The 24,414-nt window shown below is 42.2% G+C and overlaps 1 protein-coding gene across 1 annotated transcript in view; it reads left to right on the top strand.

Annotated features, from left to right (window-relative positions):
- MAMLD1 (mastermind like domain containing 1) overlaps positions 1-24,414 on the top strand; it is a 124,803-nt gene that overhangs the window by 59,429 nt on the left and 40,960 nt on the right. The window contains exon 2 of the mRNA XM_060249634.1: positions 11,097-12,764. Coding sequence (XP_060105617.1) covers positions 11,097-12,764 — 1,668 coding nt within the window. The remainder of the gene's footprint in view (positions 1-11,096; positions 12,765-24,414) is intronic.

Here is a 24,414-nt window from a genome sequence, read left to right as displayed (position 1 = left end):
CCTGCCCTATAGGATCACCTTAAGTCAGCTGCGACTTGACACACTTTCGAAACACCACCACCAATGGATATGTACAGTGCATCTGAAGTGAGCTCTGACTTGCAAAAACTTATGCTGGAATCCAGTTCTGTTAGTGTCTAGCATACCAGTGGTCTCCTGTTTTATTTTGCTGCTTGGATATTATATAGCCTGCTATACATCAGCATGTTACTGATGTCACTACTTGAAGAGTCTTTACAAAGATTTCCAGCTGCAACAAGCAGAGATGTATCAGATAAAAATGGATCCGTTTTATATCACAAGGTTTTTTAAAAGACAGTCTTTTTGAGAGAGTTGTATTGAGAAATCCTTTTTGAATTTTAGCAATTGTGTTGTCTTTTAATATGTTTGTGTGTGTTTAAAAAACCCTTCCCATTAACTCTGGAGGCAGTAAATATCCCTGCTTGTTCACATTAACTTGAGATATTTAATAAACAGCATTGGGGTAGTCTTAGAGGCAAACTGTACTTCACAGCTGACCTTATTTTCAATTCTGAACAAAAGCTTTATAAATGAGGGTTTCCTTAAAAACCTACAAGGGTAAGAAGCACACAACACTGTCAAATTCATTTATCTACCAGGAACACCATTTTCTCTGGTGGTCTTTTTCCCCCCACCGTCAGCATTTAGGTTGTCAGCTTACGGTGATGAATGTGCGATTAACACGCTCTGTCTCAGTAGTTTGGAGAAATGCTAAAGTTAAAAGCAAAATGGCTAAGAGTGCAAGCTGTGAGCCAGGAAGCCCCCAAGCTCACATTTCATATCCTGGGGCTGTTATCTGTCTCTCCTATATGCAAATAATTATAACATATTCACACATTACAAAGTACACAGGTTGGGTCTGGATCCTCACTCTGTCACTGATGTACCACAGTTTCTTGTGAGTTGTGGGTTCTCCTCAGTTTCTGCATGTGTGATGCCCAGTTGGCATCACTGTACACATGGAGGAGGGGCTTCAGCCTCTTCCCCTGTACCATTTTCCTAGCCTGAAACTAATTGGAGGAGGCACAATTTGGGGAAACTCATGTGTTCATTGGGTTGCACATTAATATCCTGAACAAGACCAATAGCAGTGTATTGTATGCAGCGTGCTTTGCCTACTCAAAGCCACTAGATAAGTGCTAATCATAAATATATTTGAAGCTGTCTTTTTATTATTTCAGTTCACAGAAGATCAGCTGGATATTGGGATAAAATATTGGTAATCTGGCTATTGCTAGCACAAAAGGCACCACCAGGAGTCGTCTCTCTTTATCCATTTAGAGCAAGAGTCCAGTAACACCTTAAAGACTAAAAAAAAATGTGTCAGGGTATGAGCATTTGGGAATTACTGCTCACTTCTTCACTGAGTCACAAAAGGTCATACCCTGCCACAGATTTTGTTAGCCTTTAAAGTGCTACTGGACTCTTACTCTTTTCTACTGCTACAGACTAACAGGGCTGCTTATCTTGATCTGTCCACTATAGTATATTTTTTTTCCTGCCCTTGTTCCAAGAAGCTCAGAATGGAAGGCAATCCCAAAACAATGTGACCAGGGTCTTGATCAAGTTATATGAGAATACATTTTCCTCTAGGAATTCACTGTTACAAAATTGACTTCAAATGATGCTTTCTAGATCTGCAGTTGGGATGCTGGGGCAGGGGAAAAGATAAGTGGGATTACAGGAACAGGATAGGGGGGAGGATTCTGAGATTTGGACAGTATATCTTGAGGACAGGAAAGACATCTCTTTGAGAAAACATCTGCATCACCCACAATAAAAAATATCCTGCAAAGAAAAGGAGTAGGCAATTAAATCCAGGAAACACTTTCTTGTATCTCATTGCAAATTAGTTGTAGTGGCTAGCTACACCTTTAAAGGAAATTTATTATAATAGAGCCTTACAGAAAGCCAGGAAGGAATTTTCAAGCAATGAATGGGGGCGGGGGGGGGGGGGGGGTTAACTACTTTCCTTTCCTACTGCTTCTTTATTCTTACTGCTGTTTAAGTCTTTACAAAGCTAAACCCTGTATTTTGCTTTTGCATGTAATGTGTAGTTATTTGCTGCTTTACAGTTTGGACATAGTCATACATAGTTTTGCTTTACATTTTTGGGTTTGAATGCATCTTAAAACTTCAAGCAACTTTCAAGGTGCGGGTTTGAGTAGCAGAAATAGTTTTTCTGGGTCTTTGTTGCATTAATTTGCTTAGCAACCATAGTAGCTTTGAATCTATGAAATTATCTGCACTCAGGTAGATAATGGTGTTCCCATTGGCTCTGGGACCTTCTCCATGGAAACAGCATGCTTTGCCATGGGAGTATGAGACTTATGCATCAGAATGGGAGGTGGTTGGAGGGACCTCTGTGTCAAAGGGAGGAGCTTACATTTTGCCTGTTTGTAATTATCTAGATAATGGTATGTATGAAATGATGGATTTTCCTAGGACATGCAAGTATTTGTTACTTTACCTGCAGCAAAGCTCTGCCTAAGCCAACAGGAAAGCTCTTGTTGATTTTCAATGGGACTAGAATTTCACAGTAATAAATAGTCAGAAGGCTGCAAAATAATCCACTATAAGACCACTCAGCATTGACTTTCCAAGAGCAATCAAGGTTACAGCTATTTTTCTTTTTCTATAGACCAGTGTGTCTCTTCCAGGCCAAGCTTCAAGAATGCTTTGTTCTCTACATCCTGGTGCCAAAGCCCTGGGTTGGAAGCACCAAGGTCTGGCAGAAATCTTGGGCACAACTGGAGCAATTCTTTCCAGGATATTAAATTCTCAGCCCCCAGTTTTTGGGGACTTGTCTTGAGCACAGAACTGGTGCAGCAGGCTGAATTAAATGGTCTGGAGTGCTCACTGTTTGTCACACATGCCAGGATCGCCCACCTTTGTCCTAACTTCTTTATCCGTATTACTTGCGGTCTTCAAGCTATAATGATGGTTACTGATTTAGTTTGTTTTGTTTACAGAATGATCAAATCCATAATGGATAGGTCAGTCTCTGTTAGCCATGAGTTCCCATGTTTAGAAATAGCCTGTTGATGATGCCTAGCTGGCCATTGTGAGAAACAGAATGTTTAATGGACTCTTGGCAAGATCCAGGGGGTGGTTCTTATGTGATGTGATATGCTGAGATGTTTGGATCATGTGGCAAGCAGATAAGCCACATAGTAGGATCAATTCCTGCCATTTGTTGAGAATCAGGATGGATCCACACAGGAACTTCTTGTGCTTCTAGGTCACCAAAGTGTCCAGGATGAACATGGAATGGCTGGGATAAAGGAAGAGAAATCAGTATTCAGTTTCTTAAACTTGTGTTGTACTTTTCATGATTGAAAGCCAGCATGATGCAGTGACTGGACAAGGACTAGTGTGAGCTTCCCAGAAGAGACCTCGGGCAGCTGCTATCTCTGTTTAACCTACTACATAAGGTTGTTAGTATGGACAAAATGAGGACAGAGATGGATTATCCATCATGGATACCACATTGACCTCCTTTTGGAGAAGGGATGAGATAAAAATATAATAAATGTGGAAGATGAGAATATACCGTGTGCAATGCGAACACAAGTCTGCCCAGTGCTCTCTTCAGGACCCCCAGTAGCATTCCTCTGTGATTGTAGTATCAAGTCAGCAGAACTGCCAAAATGAAAGAAAATAATCTAGAAATCCCACTTGGACTCTTAAAAAAAACCCTACACAGCAAAAATCTATTCCCTCTTTTTATTTCTCAGTGGAGATCCACTATTCACCATCCTTGTGACATCACAGGAAATTAATGTAGTCTGAGAAATTACTGTAAAGGGATTCAGAGGACTTTGAAATTAATGGACTATAAAAGAAAGTGACATAAAATGATACTGCAAGCATTAGAAGAAGGGTAAAGTGAGGCAGTGGCAATGGAGAAGCATTGAGTTGGAGATTGATCTTGATTTACAGCCAGAAATGAAAGAATTGTGCTGTGTAGCTAGAGAAAATGAGAGAAGCAAAAAACAAAACAAAAAGGCCTCACTTCTTTCTTCAGCTGTCAAGTTAATAACACTTGTCAGTAAATGAAATGTGAAAGTTACAACTAAACAATATGCCCAGTGTGGCTGCTGTTAAATCTTTGGATGACTAATTAAGAGGCATCTTTTGCTAGGAGGATGGCTTGGGAAGGAAACAGTATTGTCTGATTCTTTATAACTGCATTTGTCAAATGCAGATTTTTGCTGTACAAGATTCTGTTTAGTAACCAATGTGTAACACCTGGTTCTTGTACAAGTGACAAGTGAATACAGTTAATCTGCTTTTTTGTCTTGACTGCAAGCAGATCTTCTTGATAGTCCTCCCCCTTCATTTCAATGATCTTCTAGTTTTCTCCCCACTTCCACTAAGAATAACTTAGGTCCCTCAATCCTAGTGTTAATATTTGTGAATAAAGCCCTTTTACCTACTAGGTTTGTCTTGACAGATTCTTTGAGTTACATAGAACTCTTCACAATCTAGTTCAGTCCCAGTGTGGTCTGGATTGTGTGGGCTAATATGTGGATTACCTTGGCTTGAGACAGATCTGTAGTTCTTCTGAGCTGTTAAAATTTTGGTGTTTCATGTGATCACACCTTACACACAACCTCAGTCCTCCTGATACTTGTGGTTGCCATTTTGTGTACATAAGGCAACTTGTGTATCTTCCAGTTTTGGTATGTATGTTTGGAACCCCAGTGTACTGCAACTGGAAAATGTGTACATTGGCTTTTTCAGCAGAATGGCGGAAATTGTGAATCTCATTGGTCTTCAGTTGGTGAGTTGTGGTTCTATATTTTTAAAGGCTTGCCCTAGCAGTTTCACATCCAATTTCTTCAGCCTGAGAGAAGACAGACAAACAATAAGGGAGCGAGAAGGATGGCTTGTACCAGATACACAAGTGAAACCACCTTCTGCTGAGCTCGTCTTTCAAGGTTAATCTTACCAGATCTGACCATCAGAGGCTCTCCGAGGTTTAAGGCTGAGGACTTTCACATCACCTGCTACCTGAGCCTTTAAGATGGAGACATTAGGGATTTGATCTGGAATCAGTGTAGATACAAGAAAAGTGCCAGCTGATAAATTGAAAAGTTGGGTGTTGTTTCTAAGATTTAAAGTTAGTTTTGGAACTGGAAACGGTAAGGCAGCTGAACCAGTGACTTCTTTGTCCCACCTCTAGAAACTGTGAAATTCATTATATTTATAGCTAGAAGTATATCTGATCTGATGTCACTTCACTGTTTTTTTGTTCCTTCCACATACATAGGTTTGGTGAGAAGTTTTTTTGGAATGTTTGCAACCTATTTTTAATAGGTTCCAAACATTAAGGAATACATATGTTCAGTATAGGTAGGCTCTCCGTTTCCAAGCGTTGGAGCTTCCCTTTGTATTCTGCAGTGACTTCCTTCTCTTCTGTACATGTGTCATGTAGCTTGGAGGCTTTTTGAGCCAGTATTGCACATCATATGGCTGTCCTTTTCCCCCTCCCCAATTTGTAGAAGTTACGTAGGGCAGGATATGAATTAGACTGAAGGAAGTGACACGACCTGCGGTCATAATTGAAGAAGGCATCTATCATTAACAGTTTTGAAAGATGAGCTTCTAAAACTATGTAGCAGCACATGTCAGGAGGGAGGTGGTGATCATCCTGTCAGATACTGAGGAGGGAATGTTTTCAACGCAGTCAACCTGCCTGCCATGGGCTTTCCAAGTATAGACTTCATCTTGCTGTCATGTCAGCCCAAATCGAAGTAATGCTGACAGGCAGGTCTGATTAGGCATTCCTTGTTAAGTGAGGGGCGTGGGGGAGTTGTCTTTGTTTTATTGAAGTACAAACATAAGACAACAAAAATGTTGGCAATACTATAGTGCCTCATAAAAGTTGAGAGAGAGACAGAGGAGATAGCAGTGTTTAGACAGTTTGTGTATTTTCCAGATTTCTGCCTGCTTAGGCAAAAATTGAACTGTGGGTCTGTGTGTGGTAAAGTTAATAAAATATCATGTTAGATAAATAAAAACCAAGGCTGCCAGCTTTGGGTTGGGAAATACCTGGAGATTTGGAGGGGGAGAGAGTGCCTGAAGAGGACCAAGTTTGGGGAGAAGAGGGGCTTCAATTAGGGTATAATGTCATAGAATCCACCTTCAAAATAGTCATTTTCTCCAGGTGAACTGATCTGTTGCTTGGATATCAGTTGTAATGGTGGGTTCAGCACATTACTTGACTATGAAACTGCCTGAAATCGTGAGCCAATTGTTATTTCCTAGCCTAACCTACCTCACAGGATTGTTGGAACAACATGGGGCGAAGGAGAGAGCCAAGTACACTGCTCTGAGCAACTGGAGACCTGTGAGAAATTCCCATGAGCGAGGGTGATGTGACAGAGATTAACAGATTAATTCTCCCCTTCTTCCTCTAAACACCTTTGAGAGCCCGTTTTTTGATCATATTTTGCTTTGCTGCTGAAATAGTTCTTGAAATTGGTTAGTTAAGCTTTACAGATGTTTCTCTGCTGTACAGGTGTTTCTCTGTTCTATTTTCTTCTCTTTTTTCTTTCTCCTTTTGTTTTTATTGTTTTTATATTTTTCTTGTTCAGTTTTCTTGTGTGTGTATATATATTTATATATGAATGAAAAAATCTTAATAAAAATACTAAACCAAGAGAGCCCTTCTGCCAACCCCCCAACCCTCACCCCAAGATCTAGTTCTGAACACAACCTTACTCTTAGTCATATCCACCTTTGAAAGTAATTGAGGTCAGTCATAAAATGCTGCATGACTCCAGAGGATTTTTAAAACTTGTTTTGTTCCTGGTATGGCTTTCAGGGGTGAATAGTTCACTAAAATGACCAGAAACCTAGAAACTGTTTCTGAGGTGCTTCCTACTCCTGATCAAATATTGTGCTTTATTTATTTGACAAGTTAAAAGATAATTTTTTGATATCTGTGCAGGAAAAAAAAGTTGCTGGTTAGCTACACTTTATTGTGATGAACTCTCCCCCCTCCCCCCAGCAGCCGAAGAATGTTGAGGACTGAAGCAGAAGCTTTGTACCAAATCTCTGGAATGGTAGGAAAATGAACAAACAGCAGTTGTTCAGTTTAGCAACAACTTTTCAGTGAAGCACTGTACTTCTGGATGGCTACACAATCAGTGCACCTCCAGTGGAAACTGTCCTTGTTTGCTTTTCATCTACCCCTGTGTAGATGAAATACTCTGGTGGAGTTGCTGCTGTTTGAGAGAGTGAAAAGGGAAGAAACAGACAGATAGGAAAAACCAATAGACAACCAAAACAAATCTGGGCTGGTACATCTCTGCCAAACTGACTCTGGCAGATCTGGGGTTGTGAGTCATGTTCCATAGGACCAAGAACCCTCTGTCTGGGGCCTCTGGTCCCACCCAGGCTAAATACCATGGCCAAATAGATAAAGTATCCTTTTTGAAGGCTTTCTTGACAATTACTTAGTACAAATCATATTGGCTATGCCACTAGGGGTTCTTCATGCAGCTGGCTGTGTAGCTACGCAGATAGATTCTTTATGAGCAAATATGAACTACCCCCAAAAGATTGGTGCCTTTCTGCAGTGACAAGAGTGATGCTGTCCTGGGAAACTGTTGTTTGGCAGTTACAGCACAAAGACTGAGGCATTGTGGTTGTCTTGGAGCAGGTATAGACATATGAGGAACCTTCCTGCAACTTGGAGCCCATAGTGAGTAAAGCAACATGGCATCCATACAGGTAGACTGGGCTTTTTTTGGTAAAAAGAGGTGTTGGAAGGCTAATGAGGGAAATGAAGGAGAAACATATAGGTGCCCCTCATGAACTTTTAAAACATTTTTTGAGAATTTTGTTTCCATGAAGAGGTTCTGGAACTCCATTCCACTGCGTTCCCCCGGGGGTGGTGGTGGAGGTGGTGCAGGGAGAGGAATAGACTACTGAGCAGCAAACGCCCCAAAACCATAGAACGACCTCATAAGCTGTATTCTGACAGGCAGGAGTATTCTATTGCTCTAGATCAGAAATCTGGAGAAGTTTTGAAGTGTTACAGCAGAAAAGTGATCTAAAATATTTTTAATAAATAAAGCAGAAGAACAGTAAAATATATTTGTGACTCGACAAGCAGCCAGAGGATCACTTTACTCTTCTCCTGCTTCCCCAGATCTTTTATCTGGGAGGCTCTCAATATGTGGCAAAGTCACTAGTTGGACAAATAATTCTGAACACCCAAGTTGCCAATGGTTGGCAAATTCAGCTTGGGATACTTCACTTGTGTCTCTGGCCTTGGCTGACCAGCTCACCAAATAGTTACATGCACATTGTGACATGTTAAAATGGCAGGTTGTGTTCATCTCATGATGTGGGGGGGAAAAATAGATGGAAATGGCACCTAGCATCCTGATTTCTGTGCTTTAGGTTGAGTAAAACAGATACATCTAACTTTGCAGATACTTGTAGGATAGGATTAACTCTGTTAACCCATTAAGGAGTTTCTTTTTGATCTGTGTGATGGAATAGGTTTATTTGTGTGTAGTGGCCAGGTTTGTTAGAAGTCCTGTATAAATAAACAGCAGTAGTGAAAGAGGCTGAAGTCTCCTTACTACCTTTTCCATATAACCCAGAGAAAATGATCAGCACATTATCCTCTTTATAAACTGATCGTGCGTTTGGAAATAATCTCATTCTTGGTAAATAAGAGCACAGTTTTAATGCATTTAACTCAAAGCAGCGGCATTAATGGCTGATTAATCCTGTTGACACTCGGTCCTGGTTATTAAAATGAGGGCCACGGATAATTGCCTTTTGAAGAGACTGGCAAGTCATCTCAAGTGGCCATGAGAGAGCCATTGTCTGCTGCTTGGAATCTTTAGAGAGTGTAACTTCTCTTTCTCTTTTTTGCTGTGATTTCTAGTTTCAAAATGAATTTGATTAGGGAGGATCATCTTTGTTTGGGGGAGTTATTGTAGTCTAACAACGCCTTTTTTACATTTTGTGAAGTATTTACAAGTCCCCTGAAGGAACAACAGGTTGACTGACATGGATTACAAAGGACTGTAGCATATTAAGATTTAGCCTGTCAGCTGCTGCTTTTGCAGTGTCTGAGACGTCTGTGGTTAGGTAGCTGGAAAGATTATAGTCTGTTCAGATAGTTGAGACTTTTTGTTTTGCTTCATTTAGAAAGTATGCAGATTATTTCAAATGCTCTGGCTGTAAGGAATGTAAAATAGTGGGGCTGTCTCTGTATGAGCTTTAATACCTCTTGTTCGATGAGTGTTGCCAGCTTTAGTTTGCAGTTCCATTCAAATCTGCTATTGTTCAGAGGAAAAATAATTTCTATAGAATAAATGTTGGCATATTTACTAGGAGCACAGAGTACAGTGCCATAATTGAAACAGCATTCTGCTGTTTTTTGGATAGGGGGTGGGATCTGTTGTTTGTGTTGGCAACTGTCAGGTATTTGGAGAAATTCTTACATGTAGAATTAGGCCAACACCAGGATTTGGTACTGTTTGGTATTTGCTGAGGCTCATTTCCTGGTAGAGGGCCCAGTGTCTGTCTGAGATGTTAAGACAGCCACTTTCTCCTCTCAGGAAGCACCACTCCCTCTAGTGCTCCTTCCAAATGGGAACTCTTCCTACAACTCCCTATAACATCATGGGTTCCTCTGGGGTGATCTCCAACATCTTGTGAGGGGGAAGAAGTAGAGCACAACTCTTGTGGGCTCTTATCAGTTCCATCAACAGCCAAGAGAGCACCAGAGAATGGATTACTTAAACCAGGGGTGGGAAACCTCTGTCCCGAGGGCCGTATTTTGCCTTTGAGGTCACTTGGTGTGGCCCTCAGGGATTGCTGGACCTAACCGAGCCATGCGGCAGCCTCCCTGGGGCTGGCTGGTCAGCAAGGATCATGGGGCCCAGCTGCGCTGTGCAGCAGCCTCCCCGGGGCTAGGCAGGGATCACAGAGCCCAGATGTACTGTGTGGCAGCTTCCCTGGGGCCTGGCTGGCCAGAAGGAATTGCCACAGGGCCTGGAAAAGTTACTGTCACAGTTCAGTTTGCACTTGATTATCCCAGATGGTGTGGCCTAATATGCTAATGAGTGTGTGACCTAATATGCTAATATTAGGGGATATGGTCTAATATGCTACTGTAATATGCTACTGAGTTCCTGCTGGGCTTTTTCTACAAAAAAGCCCTGGACCTATGCATTTGCCTAGGGCGGCGGGCCGTGTGTGTGTGTGTGCGCGCCAGATTAGGCTCTCCTCACATGACTTCAAATAGAAAAACAATTATTTGCATTAATTTTGCTGACCTGAATCATTCTTCCTCAGTGGAGCACTGTTTTCTAAGTTGATAATTTTTTATGGCCCGCGAATGATGTTATAAATATCCATATGGCCCTTGGCAGAAAAAAGGTTCCCCACCCCTGACTTAAACTCTTAGCCTTGGCAAAGGTGCTTAAAAGGATATGAGTACTGTGCTGCATTCCCTCATCCAGAAGGATGCATATGTACAATGAAGCAGCATACTTAGTTGGGTGGGCACTTGAAGGCATGAAAACCTGGAGCTGGCCCTCCACAAAACCATCAGTTTTTATTGCTCCAAGCAGAAGCAACATAGATGGGTCTCATCCTCCAAAGACTTCATACCCTCTAAAGTGAGATGGCAAAAGGTGGGAGACAAAGAGGGTGAGAAAAGAAACAGTTATATGGGATGAATCCAGGTACTTAGACTGGTGTGGTACAGCATGAAGAACTGAGAGCTAGAGTTAGTTCGGTTTATAGTTTGGTTCTAGGCCAGGGCCCATAATATGCAAATCAAACATCCTCAATCTTGGACAATAAACAAAAATATTCTCTTACATAGATTTGATCCTTTTTAATTGCGCAAAGGGGGCTGGAGTTGAGGTAGGTTTTGGGGAGGCATTTGATCCATTTTAAATGTAGCTATGCTGTAATACTATCAATAAATTCAAAATAAGATTTGTTTGCTTTTTTGGCTTAATGTATTCACTAATTTGCTTTGCATGTTTAGAGATTCCAGTAAGATTAACAAAACATTGTTTTCTTTGCAGTTACAGGGATCTATTAAAAGAAAGCTGGAAGATGACAGTTCCCCAGCCTCCCAAACCATGCCTGATGTCATTTTCTCAAGCGACAATAAGAGACTCTGCCTTGATGATGTCACTCTTTCAATGGGACAAGCAGCCAATCCCATTTCCTGTCCAGATATGCAGCAGTCACCCTTTTCCACCAGTCATGGAGCGTCCTCTATAGGAGTGCCAGGTCATGCCATGCTGTTGGAAAATAGTCATATGAATGGTAACAGTATAGGGTCTCCGTTTTCAGTACCACCTAACACTGAAGTAGGGCAGAAGGGGTCCATCAGTAGCCAAAATAGTATGGGCCATTATGATGAGAAAAGCAGCAACATACAATCTGTAGACCAGGAACTGCAAGACTTGTTAGAAGAACTGACTAAAATGCCTGAACCTTCTCCCAATGAATTGGACCTTGAGAAGATCTTGGGAAGCAAACCTGAGGAGCCTCTTGGAAGTCTTGGCCATTCACAGCCAACCATCAACAACACTCCAAAGTCCTCTCCACAGGCACCACACTTGGAGAACCATGTTCCCAGCAAAGAGTTTTCTCCAGGGTGTAACCCTACAAGTGGAGGGTCACCCCAAATGAGACCCTCCTCAGCAGGAGCAATCTATCCAGTTCCACCCCAAAACAAACCTGTTGCATCACCCATTTCATCAACTGCACCAAGTAAGAACCAGGCTCAATCTATGCTCTCGGTACATGTATCTAACATGACTAGCTCTAATTGGCATGCACAACAACTAAAACAACTGGCAGCAAGCAAACAGGTCCCTGCTACCAAGCATCAAGCTCCTAACTGGTCTAATATATCATCCCAAGGCCTCTCTCCCCCTTATCGGCAAGGATCTTCCCCTCACCATCAGCCATTCAGTCCCCAAAATGTCTTGGTGTCTAGCATGAGTTCTAATGGTCTGCCAGGAACCAACATTCAAAGTCCTCAGAGCTCCTTGCTTTCGAGCATAACGTCCAACAGCAATCCATCCAGTGGTCCATCTCCTCCTTTTGGTTCTGAGAAGCTTTCCAGTCCTGTTCTCAACCAGCAACCTTTCAGCCCTCCAAATCCCATCCTTTCAAACATGTCTGCCACCAGCATTCCAACCAACAGCATCAAAAGCCCACAAAACAACATGGTGCCTACAAATACTGGGCCCTCCCCACCATACAGGCCAGAGAAGCTTTCGAGTCCTGCTCTGCACCAGCCCCCATTCAGCCCTCAGAGTACCTTGATTCCAAACATAACTCCTACCAACAATCCGACCAGCATGCAAAGCTCTCTCTTCAAACCGATCTCGGCAGCTCAGTCCAAAAACATGAACCTTATCATGCAGCAGTCATCCAGTGGCTTGCAGCCAGGCTTGGTGACTGAAGGGCCCATTGGACAAGACCAGTTTTCATTCAATAACACAAAGCCACTATCCCATTTTACTTCAGAATCCACTGCTCCTCAGAAGATGTCGCCCATGACTTCGGGCCCTGGGCAGCAGTCACTCATTCACTATCTCCAGCAGCAGCAGCAAGTAGCCACTTCACAGCAGTCCCAGCCAGTCAACAACAGCCCATTTATTCAGCAGCAGCTGCGGCAGTTGATGCAGCCATCTCGGATGCAGCGGCATGTGCAGCCATCTCAAACCCGACAGGTAAGAACTTTTCTTCTGCCATTATAGGTGTTTTTCATTTTTTGGTCATGCACCATTTGTCTGTAACTACACACGATACTCCCAGTCAAACAAACCTCTTTCTAACCAGCATGATATAGCATTGGATTTGGATGCATGAGATCTAGGTTTAAAGTCTCCACTCTGTCATGGAAGCTTGCTGGGTGATGCTGGGCCAGTCTTTCCTTCTCTGATGAGAGAGAATGATATACACCATCCTGAGCTTCTTGGTGGAAAGATGGAATAAACATGTACTCAATAAATACCTGGTATGTGAAATGGGATCAACATTCAGACTGGAGCCAAGTGACACTGAATGTCAAAATGTGTAGGGGTTTTGTATGGGGGTTGGGTGGGTGGTTCGGTTGCTTTTCATTCGACTTTTCTTTAAAATTAAAATTGGACAATTATCTTTCTGTGGTATGTTTTGGTGACAAATAAGAACACAGAAAAAAGCAAAAAGCTGCAGATAAAAGTAATAAAAGCAACAGCAAGATTGTAGCACATCGATCGTCATTCTTCCCTTTGTTTTTAGAAAATGGTTGGGGGGAGGGACTTTCATGATCTGGCCAAAATATAGCAGGCATCTTCATTTAGCATTACTTGGGGAAAGCAGTCCACAACTGTAGCGCTTTCACTGGTCAGACCTGGTGCTAAACAATACCAAGCTCTAATTTCTTGAGGAAGGGTCAAGGTTGATATATACATTGAGGTCTTTTCTGGATCTTAGCCCTGTGGTTGAGCATGTGAGAACCTCTGTGTGTAAGAAAGAAACAGTTTGTGTTTGGGCGGAGAAGGGATGTGGGTCTATGGGAAGAGGATTTCAGCATTGGCCACTTGTGACTTTCCCTGAATTTTCTGTGGCAACATTCAAGCTAGAGTTGCCATCCTCCAGGCGGGGTTTGGAGGTCTCCCTCTTTTACAGCTGATCTCCAGATGACAGGGATCAGTTCCCTTGGAGAAAGCTTCAGAGGGTAGATTCTATGGCATTATAGAATCTGGTTGTCTCCAGCCCAAGGGACATCCTCTTAGTCTTGACCAGCGCCAGGGCTTTCTCTCCCCTGGCCCCAGCCTGGTGGAACATGCTCCCGTCAGAGATCAGGCCCCTGTGGGATTTAGTACCTTTCTGCAAAACTGAGCTGTTCTTCCTGGCCTTTGGCTGAGGCGGCAAGCATCCAATAAGATCGCTGCCTCCCTTGTTGAAGCTCACCACCTTCATGTGGCCCAGACTAAGATCTAGAGACCAATGGCACCAGCTGGAAATCTCTGCACATGGATAATTTTTTTAAATTTATGCTGTTTTAAACTGTTTTTTTACATTTTATATTCAATACATATTGAAACTTTTTTGGTATGTTCTAGATTTTGTTTTTGTGATCTGCCCTGAGCCTGCTTGCGGGGAGGGCGGTATATAAATCTAAAGAAAGAAATTATACCCCACATATGTCCTACCCCTCCATAAACCCTGCTCTTCTCATGCTCCACCCCCAAAATCTCCAGGTGTTTCTCAATCCAGTGTTAGCAACCCTAAATCAAGCTCTGATTTCACACTGAGCAGCCTTAACATCAGCATAAAGCTGTGAAGTGAAGCCAAGTTGCTGAAAATGGTTTGTGTTGCAACAAGCAGGTCTGGAAATACTTGTTGCAACCCTTCTCTCAGCATGACTTGCTGCTTTTGACAAGCTGCGATCTGGTTACAAAACAGCCAGTTGCCACAGGCAGGTTAGCTTTGGGGAGCATCTTACAAGGAGCTCTCTTCCTGACCAGGTGATGAGGAAGGAGTTATTTTGAGCAGAGCTGGTGTCTGCTCTGAGCTTCTGGTGACAAAGAAATGTGGATTTTGCAAGATAAATGTTGGTGTTTTGTTTGGGGAACAAACCAGTTTTACTTTTAGTGCAATTTTACCTTCAGACATTTCCAAATTTAGTTCCTGGTTGTATGGTTGTAATATCTGTTTCCAGGATCAAGGAACAGTAGTGGGGCTACCAAACAGGTCTAGTAGGGAGATAATCTCTGATGTTGACTAAATATTGAGTACACCAGCAACTAGAGAAATGGTCATTATATGGTATATGCTTTCTGTTTCATAGGCACCTGTGGAGTGCTCTTAGAGGGCCAGTATCAGCGTAGGCTGAGGTGGGGCATCTGCCGGGGCCCACTGCCATCATCCCCTGCCTGTGACTCTTCCTCTGTCCACCTGCTTGCTTGTAAGCACACTCCCTCCTGTGCCTCTGAGTGCCCAGCACTGCCAGGGAAGACTGTGCTGCTTGTACAAGCAGTGTTCCTGACGGTCACAGCCAGGACTTTTTTGGTAGAAAAAGCCCAGCAGGAACTCATTTGCATATTAGGCCACACTCCCAACATCACCATTGTTTCACACAGGGCCTGTTGTAGAAAAAGCCCTGCAGCAACTTATTTGCATATTAGCCACACACCCTGGCACCAAGTCAGCCAGAACTGCGTTCCTGTACGTCCCTGTTAAAAACAACAACAAAAGAACAGAAAACCCTGCAGCAGTAGCATTCCCAGTCATATAGAATACCCAGTGCTGTTGAGGAAAGGATGTGCATGTGACTGAGAGTGTAGGCTGGTAGGAGGGGTCATGAGCAGGCAGGGGAAGGGCACACAGGCAGGTTGGAGCAGGAGGGGAGGTGTGAGTGGGAGTCCTGGTGATGGAAAGAGGGGGCACTGAGCACTCTCTGTTCAGGACCTCCAGAAACCTGGAACCAGCCATGCTCTGAGATGGGGGGGGTGTCCTCTGGCAAAGTCAACCTACACCTAGCTAGCTACTAGCATCACCTACACCTAGCTAGCTACTACTAAACAGTCTATCACCTACATCTTCTACACAGGAAGTAGTGACTGAACACAGTCCACAGATATTAAGGTGCAATGCTGCTGTGTGAAAAAACTAGATTTTTATGGCAGAATTGCTCACCAAGACTAAGCCCTGTAATATGTGTTCAATGTCAAGGCTGACATTTGGGACAGGAAGGCAGTATTAAGAGGGAAGCACCTTTCAAAGTGTCTTCCTTGCACCCATAAATAACCTTCATACACACTACAGGGAGGTAGGGTTGCCAGGTCCTACCTGGCAGCCAGTGGGGGATCCTTTGTCCCCTCCAGAATCTTCTACTGTCTGCATGAAGTGTGCAGTGTGATGACATCACCTAAAAGTCACCTCAGCATGCCACTGACATGGAGGCTGACACTAGTTTTTGGAGAAAACTCTATAGCTTGTAGCCGATTTTATCATAGAGCTTTGCCCCAAAACTGGAGTGTTGCTATGCAGCATGGGTGATGTGATGACATCACTTCCAGGTAACATCATCACGTTGCCTTTGGGGTCAGTTGGGAGTGAGATTTCCCCCCACCAGCCCGCTGGTAGGTGGCAGGAAAGCACCCTGCAGTTTCCCCTGCCAGGGGTAGGGGTCTGGCAGCCCTATAGGGAGGGGCATGTTGGTGTACTTGGCTTCCTACCATTTGGATTTCAGAAATAAAGTAGCTATTCTATTCAGGCCTGTCTTTTTTTCCCTCTTGGGCTGCTTTCCCCTGTTTCTAAAGATGTGTCTGAAATTACCCACCTGGGAGCGCACAGGAATCTCCTGTACTGATGAGTCGTAAGAATTCACGTCTGTTGTGACAATAACTGTGAGCAAAGAAAATTTCACATTTTCAAATTGGTTAGGTAAGCTCATAATGCCTGACTGGTTTTACTAGGAGAGACTTAGAGCATTAATTATGTACTAAACGACAGCTCTGTTCTGGATTTTATATAGCTTGTTAAGCTGCCTCTGAATAACAAGTGAGTAGAGGATCAGGGCATTTCTTTTTATGAGCTTAATGGCTTTTATCACAAACCGTGGATTCTGACTGCAAACCTATGCACAGCCTGTAGAGACATAAATGGATTATTGCAATTCTAGTATTGCTCATCAAGGCTTTTTCCCCTTCTTTCATTGTGGTATTTCTGTTTCTATTGAGCTGAGGATGGAAGCGTCAATTGATTATTCTGTGCTATTAATCAACTGATTAATCATGTTGATGTGGATTTTTTAATAGCATTTTAAAAAGAATCCGTAGTGCAGCTGTGTTAGGAGTGGGTGACATTTACAGAAAACGTTTAGATTCAGGCTTAGGCGGATAGGTCTCAAAACAATAAATGATTTGTCTGTCTTGCTTAATCCAAGAAAAGGGATGTATTTATTAAATATGCAACTATATTGATTATTGTAATCCAATTCACAGTTTGATAGCAGGACAGGGATTCTGGCTTTTTAGATGAAATATCTTCATAACTAAATTGCCTTTATAGCCATTTCTAAACCCTCAAAACTCTTCTTTAAAAGTGTGCACTGAATTCCTGAATTGTGAGGTTCAAGTGCATGGCCAGGTCATCTTGCATAATGTGATCATATACAACAATTGCTCATTGAGAAGGTGAAGTAGAGAAACTTTGGGAAATCCTCACTTAGGATTAGTTAAGTGACTCATAGAGCAGAGGAAAAGGAAAAAATTGGGCTTTGCTGATTTGCATAAGTGATGCCTGAACAGTACAAAACTACTTCTCATCATTGGATATCTCATGGCATTCATGTTCTTGTCATTATCGGTGCAACAGTTTAGTATAAAATAATGTAACTTCTGGCTGTTATTTGCATATTGCAGGTGACAGTTATGTATAGATGCCAATCAAATAGAGCCTCACAAAGTCCTATTTGTCCCATCAGAATGGCCCTAAAATACAAATGTTTCTCTTGGAAGACCGTACAAAATAAATTACACTTTAGAGAAAAATGGCCTTCAATCTCCCCAGCCCCCAGCAGCCCCCAATATGGGCTTTTTTCACACTTGGCTTACCACAGAGGGGCTTGATATCTAGCAGGTTGAAAAGAGGCATGAAATGTTATCACCTGTATAACACATCTCCTTAGCCTCATGCCTCACTAAACAGCCATCAAGTAGTCCAAATGTCACCTTACCATATATATTGGGGCTTATCTGGTATCCCATGATTTTGACAAAACTGAGTGACTGAATGAATGTTTTAATAACCACTTCAACTATTAGTGAAGAGAAGGTGTCCTAAGTGCAGATTTGTTGGACTCCAAAACAGGCTTATGGAGAAGTCTCAGTGTAGGTGCTTGACAGAGAGAGTCTGAAGATCTGTAGGCTAAATACATACATAGCTGTGTTAGTCCATAGCAGAAACACAAGCTGTATAATACATTACTAAGACTAACTGATACAATGCAACACTGCTAGTTTTTGAACTTTCCAGAACTTTTCACCAAGCTAAAAGGTTTAGAAAAGGTGGGACTTTCAAGCCATGATTTTCGGGTCACTTTATTTGTATCATCTATAGGATGCTTTGATAGATTCAGTGAATCCAGGTGCAGCCAGCTGGTATCAGGTGGTGCCTTTGGCATGCTGGGAACAAGACACAAACAAAAAAGAAGCTTTTCAACTGAAAATATAATGGCCAACAGTTGGTTCAGTGTCTTTTTGATGCCAAACAGAGCACACAAGTCCCTTAAATGCTGAGATCAGTAGAGAACCATTGGTCCCCCCCCCCCCAGTTGTTTTCATAGGCTACAACTTGATGGGAAGGGGAATCATTGTGCTTGTTCAGGTAGAGGATTCTGAGGATGAGAAACGGCCTGCAGTGACTATGTGCAAGCATGAGAAGGAGTGAAATGGCCAGTGGGATGGGGCGTAGGAAGAGAGGCTGAGCAAAATGTGAGTAAAATATAATCCAAGTGAATCAGGCTGTCCATTGAATATATAACCTGAACTGGTCATATTAAGGTAAGGGAGGAAAAACAGAATACTTGAATATGTGGAATGTGCATTTCTGAACATGGGGAGGAGAATAAGTGAAGTTGACGGGGTTGGGAACAGAGGAGGTAAACATGAGGATGTACACATAAAAACAGCAGGGAAGTGTTGTCAGAGTTCAGGAAGATGAAAGTGAAAAGAAACTTTCTCAGTATAGTTCTGGAAGGCACCACACCAAGGGCAATAGCAGAAAGCAACAACTTGCATTTGGTAGTATTTGGTTTTAAAAAGGCATGCCAGGTACAGATAAAGGCACTATGAAGTAATGTTAGAAAAATACTTTTTCAGGAAAATATTTTTATTGATTTAAAAAAATCCAAATTATATTCCAACATTCTTATGCAGAAGCACAAACTAACAAGATAACGATTCAGACCATATGAAAATCACACTAACACATCAAAATTGTACTATATACAATATTAGAGTATACAAGTGGGGGGCCTGCAAGACCCAGCACAGCTCCCAGGCTGCGCAGCTGCTGCTTCTGAGCCCAGCATAGCTCCTGGTCTCCATTGACAAATGCCAGAGGTATGTGCATGCTCTGCACACCTTTGGGGGAATTCCCTCTTCCCTTGTTTTTTTTTTCTCCAAATGTCAGTATTTTCTGCAAACTTGGGAGGGGGCCATCCAACTTTGCAGACAAATCTGTTTTGGATAAGGTAAGATTTAGGTTTCTGCAGACAGGAGCCTCTCTTGGGAAATAGATACCTAGATTATGATACAAAAATATAAATGTAAAACTTTTGTTTTATTTTCCGATTAAAGTAATGTTAGAGCTAATATGTGAGTTGTTGCCCTTTTTCAGATGTCTGAATATGTGTACAAGACAATAAAGCGCAGGGTTGCAGATTATCATCATCATCATCATCATCATCATCATGATTTTGATTTATAGACCATCCTCCCCTGCGCACAGAGCTCAGGGTGGTGAACAGCATTTCAGTCAAAGCCTATACAGTTGGATTAACAGTTAAACTGCAGTAATTTCTACCTTGATTCAGATGGTGCTTATATCCTTAACCCCATGGGGGGTGGGGTGGAGAATGAGGTTTGATGGAAGAACCATTGCTGTCCTCAGCCGTAGGCCCAGCAGAACATCTCTGTCTTACAGGCCCTGAGGAACTGTACTAGGTCCCTCAGGACACGGCTGTCATTTGGCTGGGAGTCCCACCAGGCTGACACCAAGGCTGAAAAGGCCCTTGTTCTGGTTGAAGACAGCCTAGGGTTGCCAGGTCCTACCCATTTCCCAGCAGGGGAATCTTCAGGCCTTGCCAGGATCTTCTGCGGCATGCTGAGTGATGTCATCACACCACTGATGCCATGCAGCGATGCTCCAGCTTTTGAGCAAAACTCTGTGGTTTGAGCTCACATTTACCAAAGAGTTTTGTCCAAAAAGTAGAGCATCACTTTGCAACATCTGTGACTTGATGACATCACTTCCAGGTGATGTCATCATGTTGTGTACTGGGGCATGGAGGAGCCTGCAAAAGCAGGAGAAGCCCCACCTGGACCAGGGTGTTGGCAAACCTAGGAAAGCTAGATATCTTTCAGACCAAGGATCACCAAATTTTTCTCCCCAGAATGTAATGTTCTTCTGGAGGCATACCAGGACAGGTGATCCCATAGAGACATTGGCCCCAAACTGTTTAGGGCCTTATGGCAGCATACAAAGCCTTTGCATGTACCACTTGTATATATGTAGACTCTAACCACAATTAACATATCAGAACACACATGCAGGTCCTAGTACCACAATCTGGTGTTAATTTTACATGCCTGTAAAACCTCTGAAAAGGTCTTTCAAATCCTGTATATAGTGTGTTGGAAGTGCACTCTTGAGTAGACAGATCTCTGTGCCTGGGCTGTCATGTGTAAGAGCTGGTCAATGTCAGACTAGAATAAGTGAGAAAGAGTTGAGTTCAACCTCATAGTCAACCATATAGCTTACTGGATGACCAGTTTGGTGCAGTGGTTAAGTTGTGCGGACTCTTATCTGGGAGAACCTGGTTTGATTCCTCCACTTGCACTCCTCCACTTGCATCTGCTGGAATGGCCTTGGGCTAGCCTTAGCTCTTGCAGGAGTTGTTCTTGAAAGCGCAGCTTCTGTGAGAACTCTCTCAACCCCACCCACCTCACAGGGTGTCTGTTGTGGGGGAAGGAGATAAAGGAGATTGTAAGGCACTCTGAGACTCTGATTCAGATAGAAGGGCAGGGTATAAATCTGTGGTCTTTTTCTTCTTCTTGGGTTAGTTGCTTTCTCTGTCTTACCTACCTTACAGGAAGTTAGGAAAATAAAATGGAGCAGGGAAAACCAGGAGCACCACCCTAAGCTCCTTTAAAGCAAATAAGAAGATCCCCAATTATATGGCAAATGCCCACCTTGGTGTTAGCAGCGATCTACAGTGCTGAAGTGGAAAATTGCTTAATTCTCGGGACAATTAGCAAGATCAGTGTCTCCATGTGTCACTGTAGCAGCAACTTTGTGGAGATTGCCTCTGTGCAATAGACAGGGCTAAACCATACTCACACTTCTATAATTTGTGTGCATGGTTAGGTGGCATTCTAAAACAACTTATTCATGCAGAATAAGAGTGTGATATTTGGCTGCCTTAATTACCTACCACCAGTGATCCTGTTACTGAGCACCTGATGAATAATCAGGGCTTTATGTCCATATTCTGTAATGACTAGGAATGCTTCCTTAGCAGTCTGGAATCTCTCTTCAGCCCTCAAAGATGATATCCTTCAGTTAGTGGGAGGGGTAGAGAAACACACTAGAGCTTGTGTAAACTTGGAGAGAGCCAGAGAAAATCACAAGAGCTGTGAAAGTAGCAATGATCCGGCTTGGCAAATTGTCTGGAGGTGAAGCATCTTTAAGATGATGTTTCTCTTGCTTTGGGAAACCCAAGGTGTGCTGTCAGCTGTAGGAGTCCAACACTTTAAAGTGCTCTGTTTATGTTTACAAATAAACATATTCTGTACAGCAGACACTGCAAGTCTTCAAATGCACTCTAATCCAGAGGAAATGCAATTCTGTAGAATTACCTTTTTGAATCTCGCCTCTTGAGGAAGATAATGCTTAACAATATGCTTTCATCTCTTGAGTAACAATTCTTGTCTCTCCTAATCAAATACAGAAATAGATTTAGCATCTCGCAAGGAATAATAATTTGTTAAACTGATGAGTACCACTTCTGCATTTAAGAATAATTGTTGATGTAGTTGCCCACTTGTCTCCAGGAGCGCTGGAGTTTTGGTGTTTTAAAAGTTGCTGCCCTTTTGTCTTTTGCACATTCACTTTTCAAATGTGGTTCAGACTTTGAGATATGCTAAATCTATTTTTTGTTGTTGTTGTTTTGCATCCCTTTTGAGCAAGAAGTGATTCATTGAGGATGAAAAACAACGTGGATATTAGAGGCAGTTGAGAGTAGAAGGCAAAGTTTCCCCTCCATTTTTCTTTCATTTCTGTGTCTGAGCCACCCTAGTTATCTATTTTCTTCTTTCCTGAAGAATTCTGGCTGACACATCTTATCACAGTATCATATTTTGAGTGTTCACTCAGCCCAGGAACCTGAGGGAAGGAATGGGAGCCCCTTTAACTTGTATGATTTAAATGACACTTGAGAAGTTTTTATATTCCAAATTAACAACAAAAAAATTATTCAACACAGAGGGGAAAGGTAAGGTGAAATCAGGGATAAAATTTCTGAGGTAACTCAATGTAGATACATCTGGGGCAGTATTCCCTCTAAGCTGAGTTAGCATGAGCTAACTTGCAGATTTTTAGCCTCCAGCTCACATATTTTTGTGTTAGATCAGAAAGGAGGACCCCAGAGCACAATAATTTATGCAGTAGCTCACAACTTTAATATCAGTAGCTCACAGAGTAGAATTTTCTCACATACCATGCAGCTTAGAGGGAACATTGCTCTGGGGTAAAATCAGTACATGCACAGACTTCAGTTCTCATATTTCAGGCTAATGATAGTTTCTTAAGCTATCACTTAAAATCTTTATGTTGATCTTTTGTTCCAGTGTTTTCCTCAAACACTTCAGTTCACTTCAGTACACTTTCTTTGAGTGTTTCCAGAAGGCTGTTACACTCTTCCCAAACACCTTCTCTGGAAACACCAGTACTTGTATTCAATTTTTAACTCTCTTAAAGTCCCCAAAGATGGCTTCTAACCACACCAGCCTAGGGATCTCTGCACGCTTTTGAGCTAACTCCCCTCCCCGTTTGACTGGGTAGGGAAATTCTCTCTCTTGAAGATCTGTCCACTTTCCTTGGCCCAAATGGGAATCTCCATCTAACTATCCCTTGCCAACTTTCTCCAATTCTGCTCTCAGCCAGGGCTGAATTTCCAAAACTGTCAGTACTCAACTCTTCTCAGCTAAGAATGAAATCAGACTGAATTTTTCTCAGCATCCAGTTCAGAAGTCTTTCTCTGCTCAGCTGAAGCTAACCATTCAGATTTCTTGAAACAGCCTGTCACTCAAGACTCTGACTCAGTGAAGAATTAACCCTTCATGGTCCTTTATCTGTTAACACAGCACTTCTAGGCTTTTACAAGTGCAGTCAGTCACAGAGACCTAGGGTGATAGTGAGGGGTGCAGCTGCTAGAAATGGGTTGGGTGTGCTTTTGTGACTTTTAAGTGGCATTTTAAAAGGAAGACTTTGCATTCCAAAGAGTAACCTTGTGGTAATGCTTCTTTTTAACAAGACTCTTATCTTAGATCTCCTACTCAGCCAGACGATTCATAAAACCCCAGATTGCCTGCACAAGTGGTAAATCTGATAATGCTTAATCTTTCCCCATCTGATGTTCAATGCTTTTATTGTTACGCATTGACAGATATTGATTTGGCCCCTGAAGGTTTGCATTTCATGATAGTGGAAATCCGAGTCCTGGAGAATGTATTCTGTGTAATGTAACCACTTCAGTGAAACAGCCTTCAAAGAAACTGTTAGACAAAACAACTAATACAGGATACTTGGAGGTTCACACGGTGACTTATTTGTGACATCCCATGAACTCTTCTTGAACCAAAACCAGATATGTAGACAGGAATCTAGGATTTTGTTCACAGAATTTCCCTCATAGATAACCAGCTCCAGTGTAACATTTTGATGCAGAAAGAGTTTCTACAATAAGTTAGACATAAATTTAAAAATGTAATGTGTAAACAGGACCTAAGGTATTTTAAGTATGCAACTAAGTAAGGTTTGTGTGCAAACACCCCCCTCAACTAATTTAATTATTACAGGTATGCTCATTGAAGAGTAGGATTAGTGGAGACCCCAGCTTGAGTCTGCATGTTGGCGGTTTTGGATTTGTTGCTCAGTATTTTATGAAATAGTCATAAAAACTGATGTGTTATGTTAATGTGCATGAATATGGTTTGTTTGCATAAGGGCCCAAGACTCTTTCTAGTCTCAGGACATCCAACACATTTTATGTATGTTTGTTTTTCCAGCTGTTACCCCAGAGAAGTTAGAAACATTGTGTTTTAAAATTAGTCATTCTCAAGATCTTGGGAAAGTAGAGCCATTCTTCATAAACTCTGTGATTATATCTGAGAGAACTTATTTTAAACTGGTTATGATATCTAGTGACAGGATGTTTCTCTAGGTTTCCAGATCTTAAAAACAAGCTGTTGGTTTGCAATGCATCTGCCAGACAACACATTTCAGGGACTGAGCGATGTCCAAGGAATCCTCTGCAAGTAATTTTTATACCCACTCTGTAACTCACTTAAAAATATGTTGGTTTTGATCAGTCTCAAAATACAA

Source organism: Heteronotia binoei, chromosome 11, assembly GCF_032191835.1.
Source record: "Heteronotia binoei isolate CCM8104 ecotype False Entrance Well chromosome 11, APGP_CSIRO_Hbin_v1, whole genome shotgun sequence".
NCBI lineage: Eukaryota > Metazoa > Chordata > Lepidosauria > Squamata > Gekkonidae > Heteronotia > Heteronotia binoei.
This window is presented reverse-complemented; position numbering and strand designations above follow the sequence as displayed.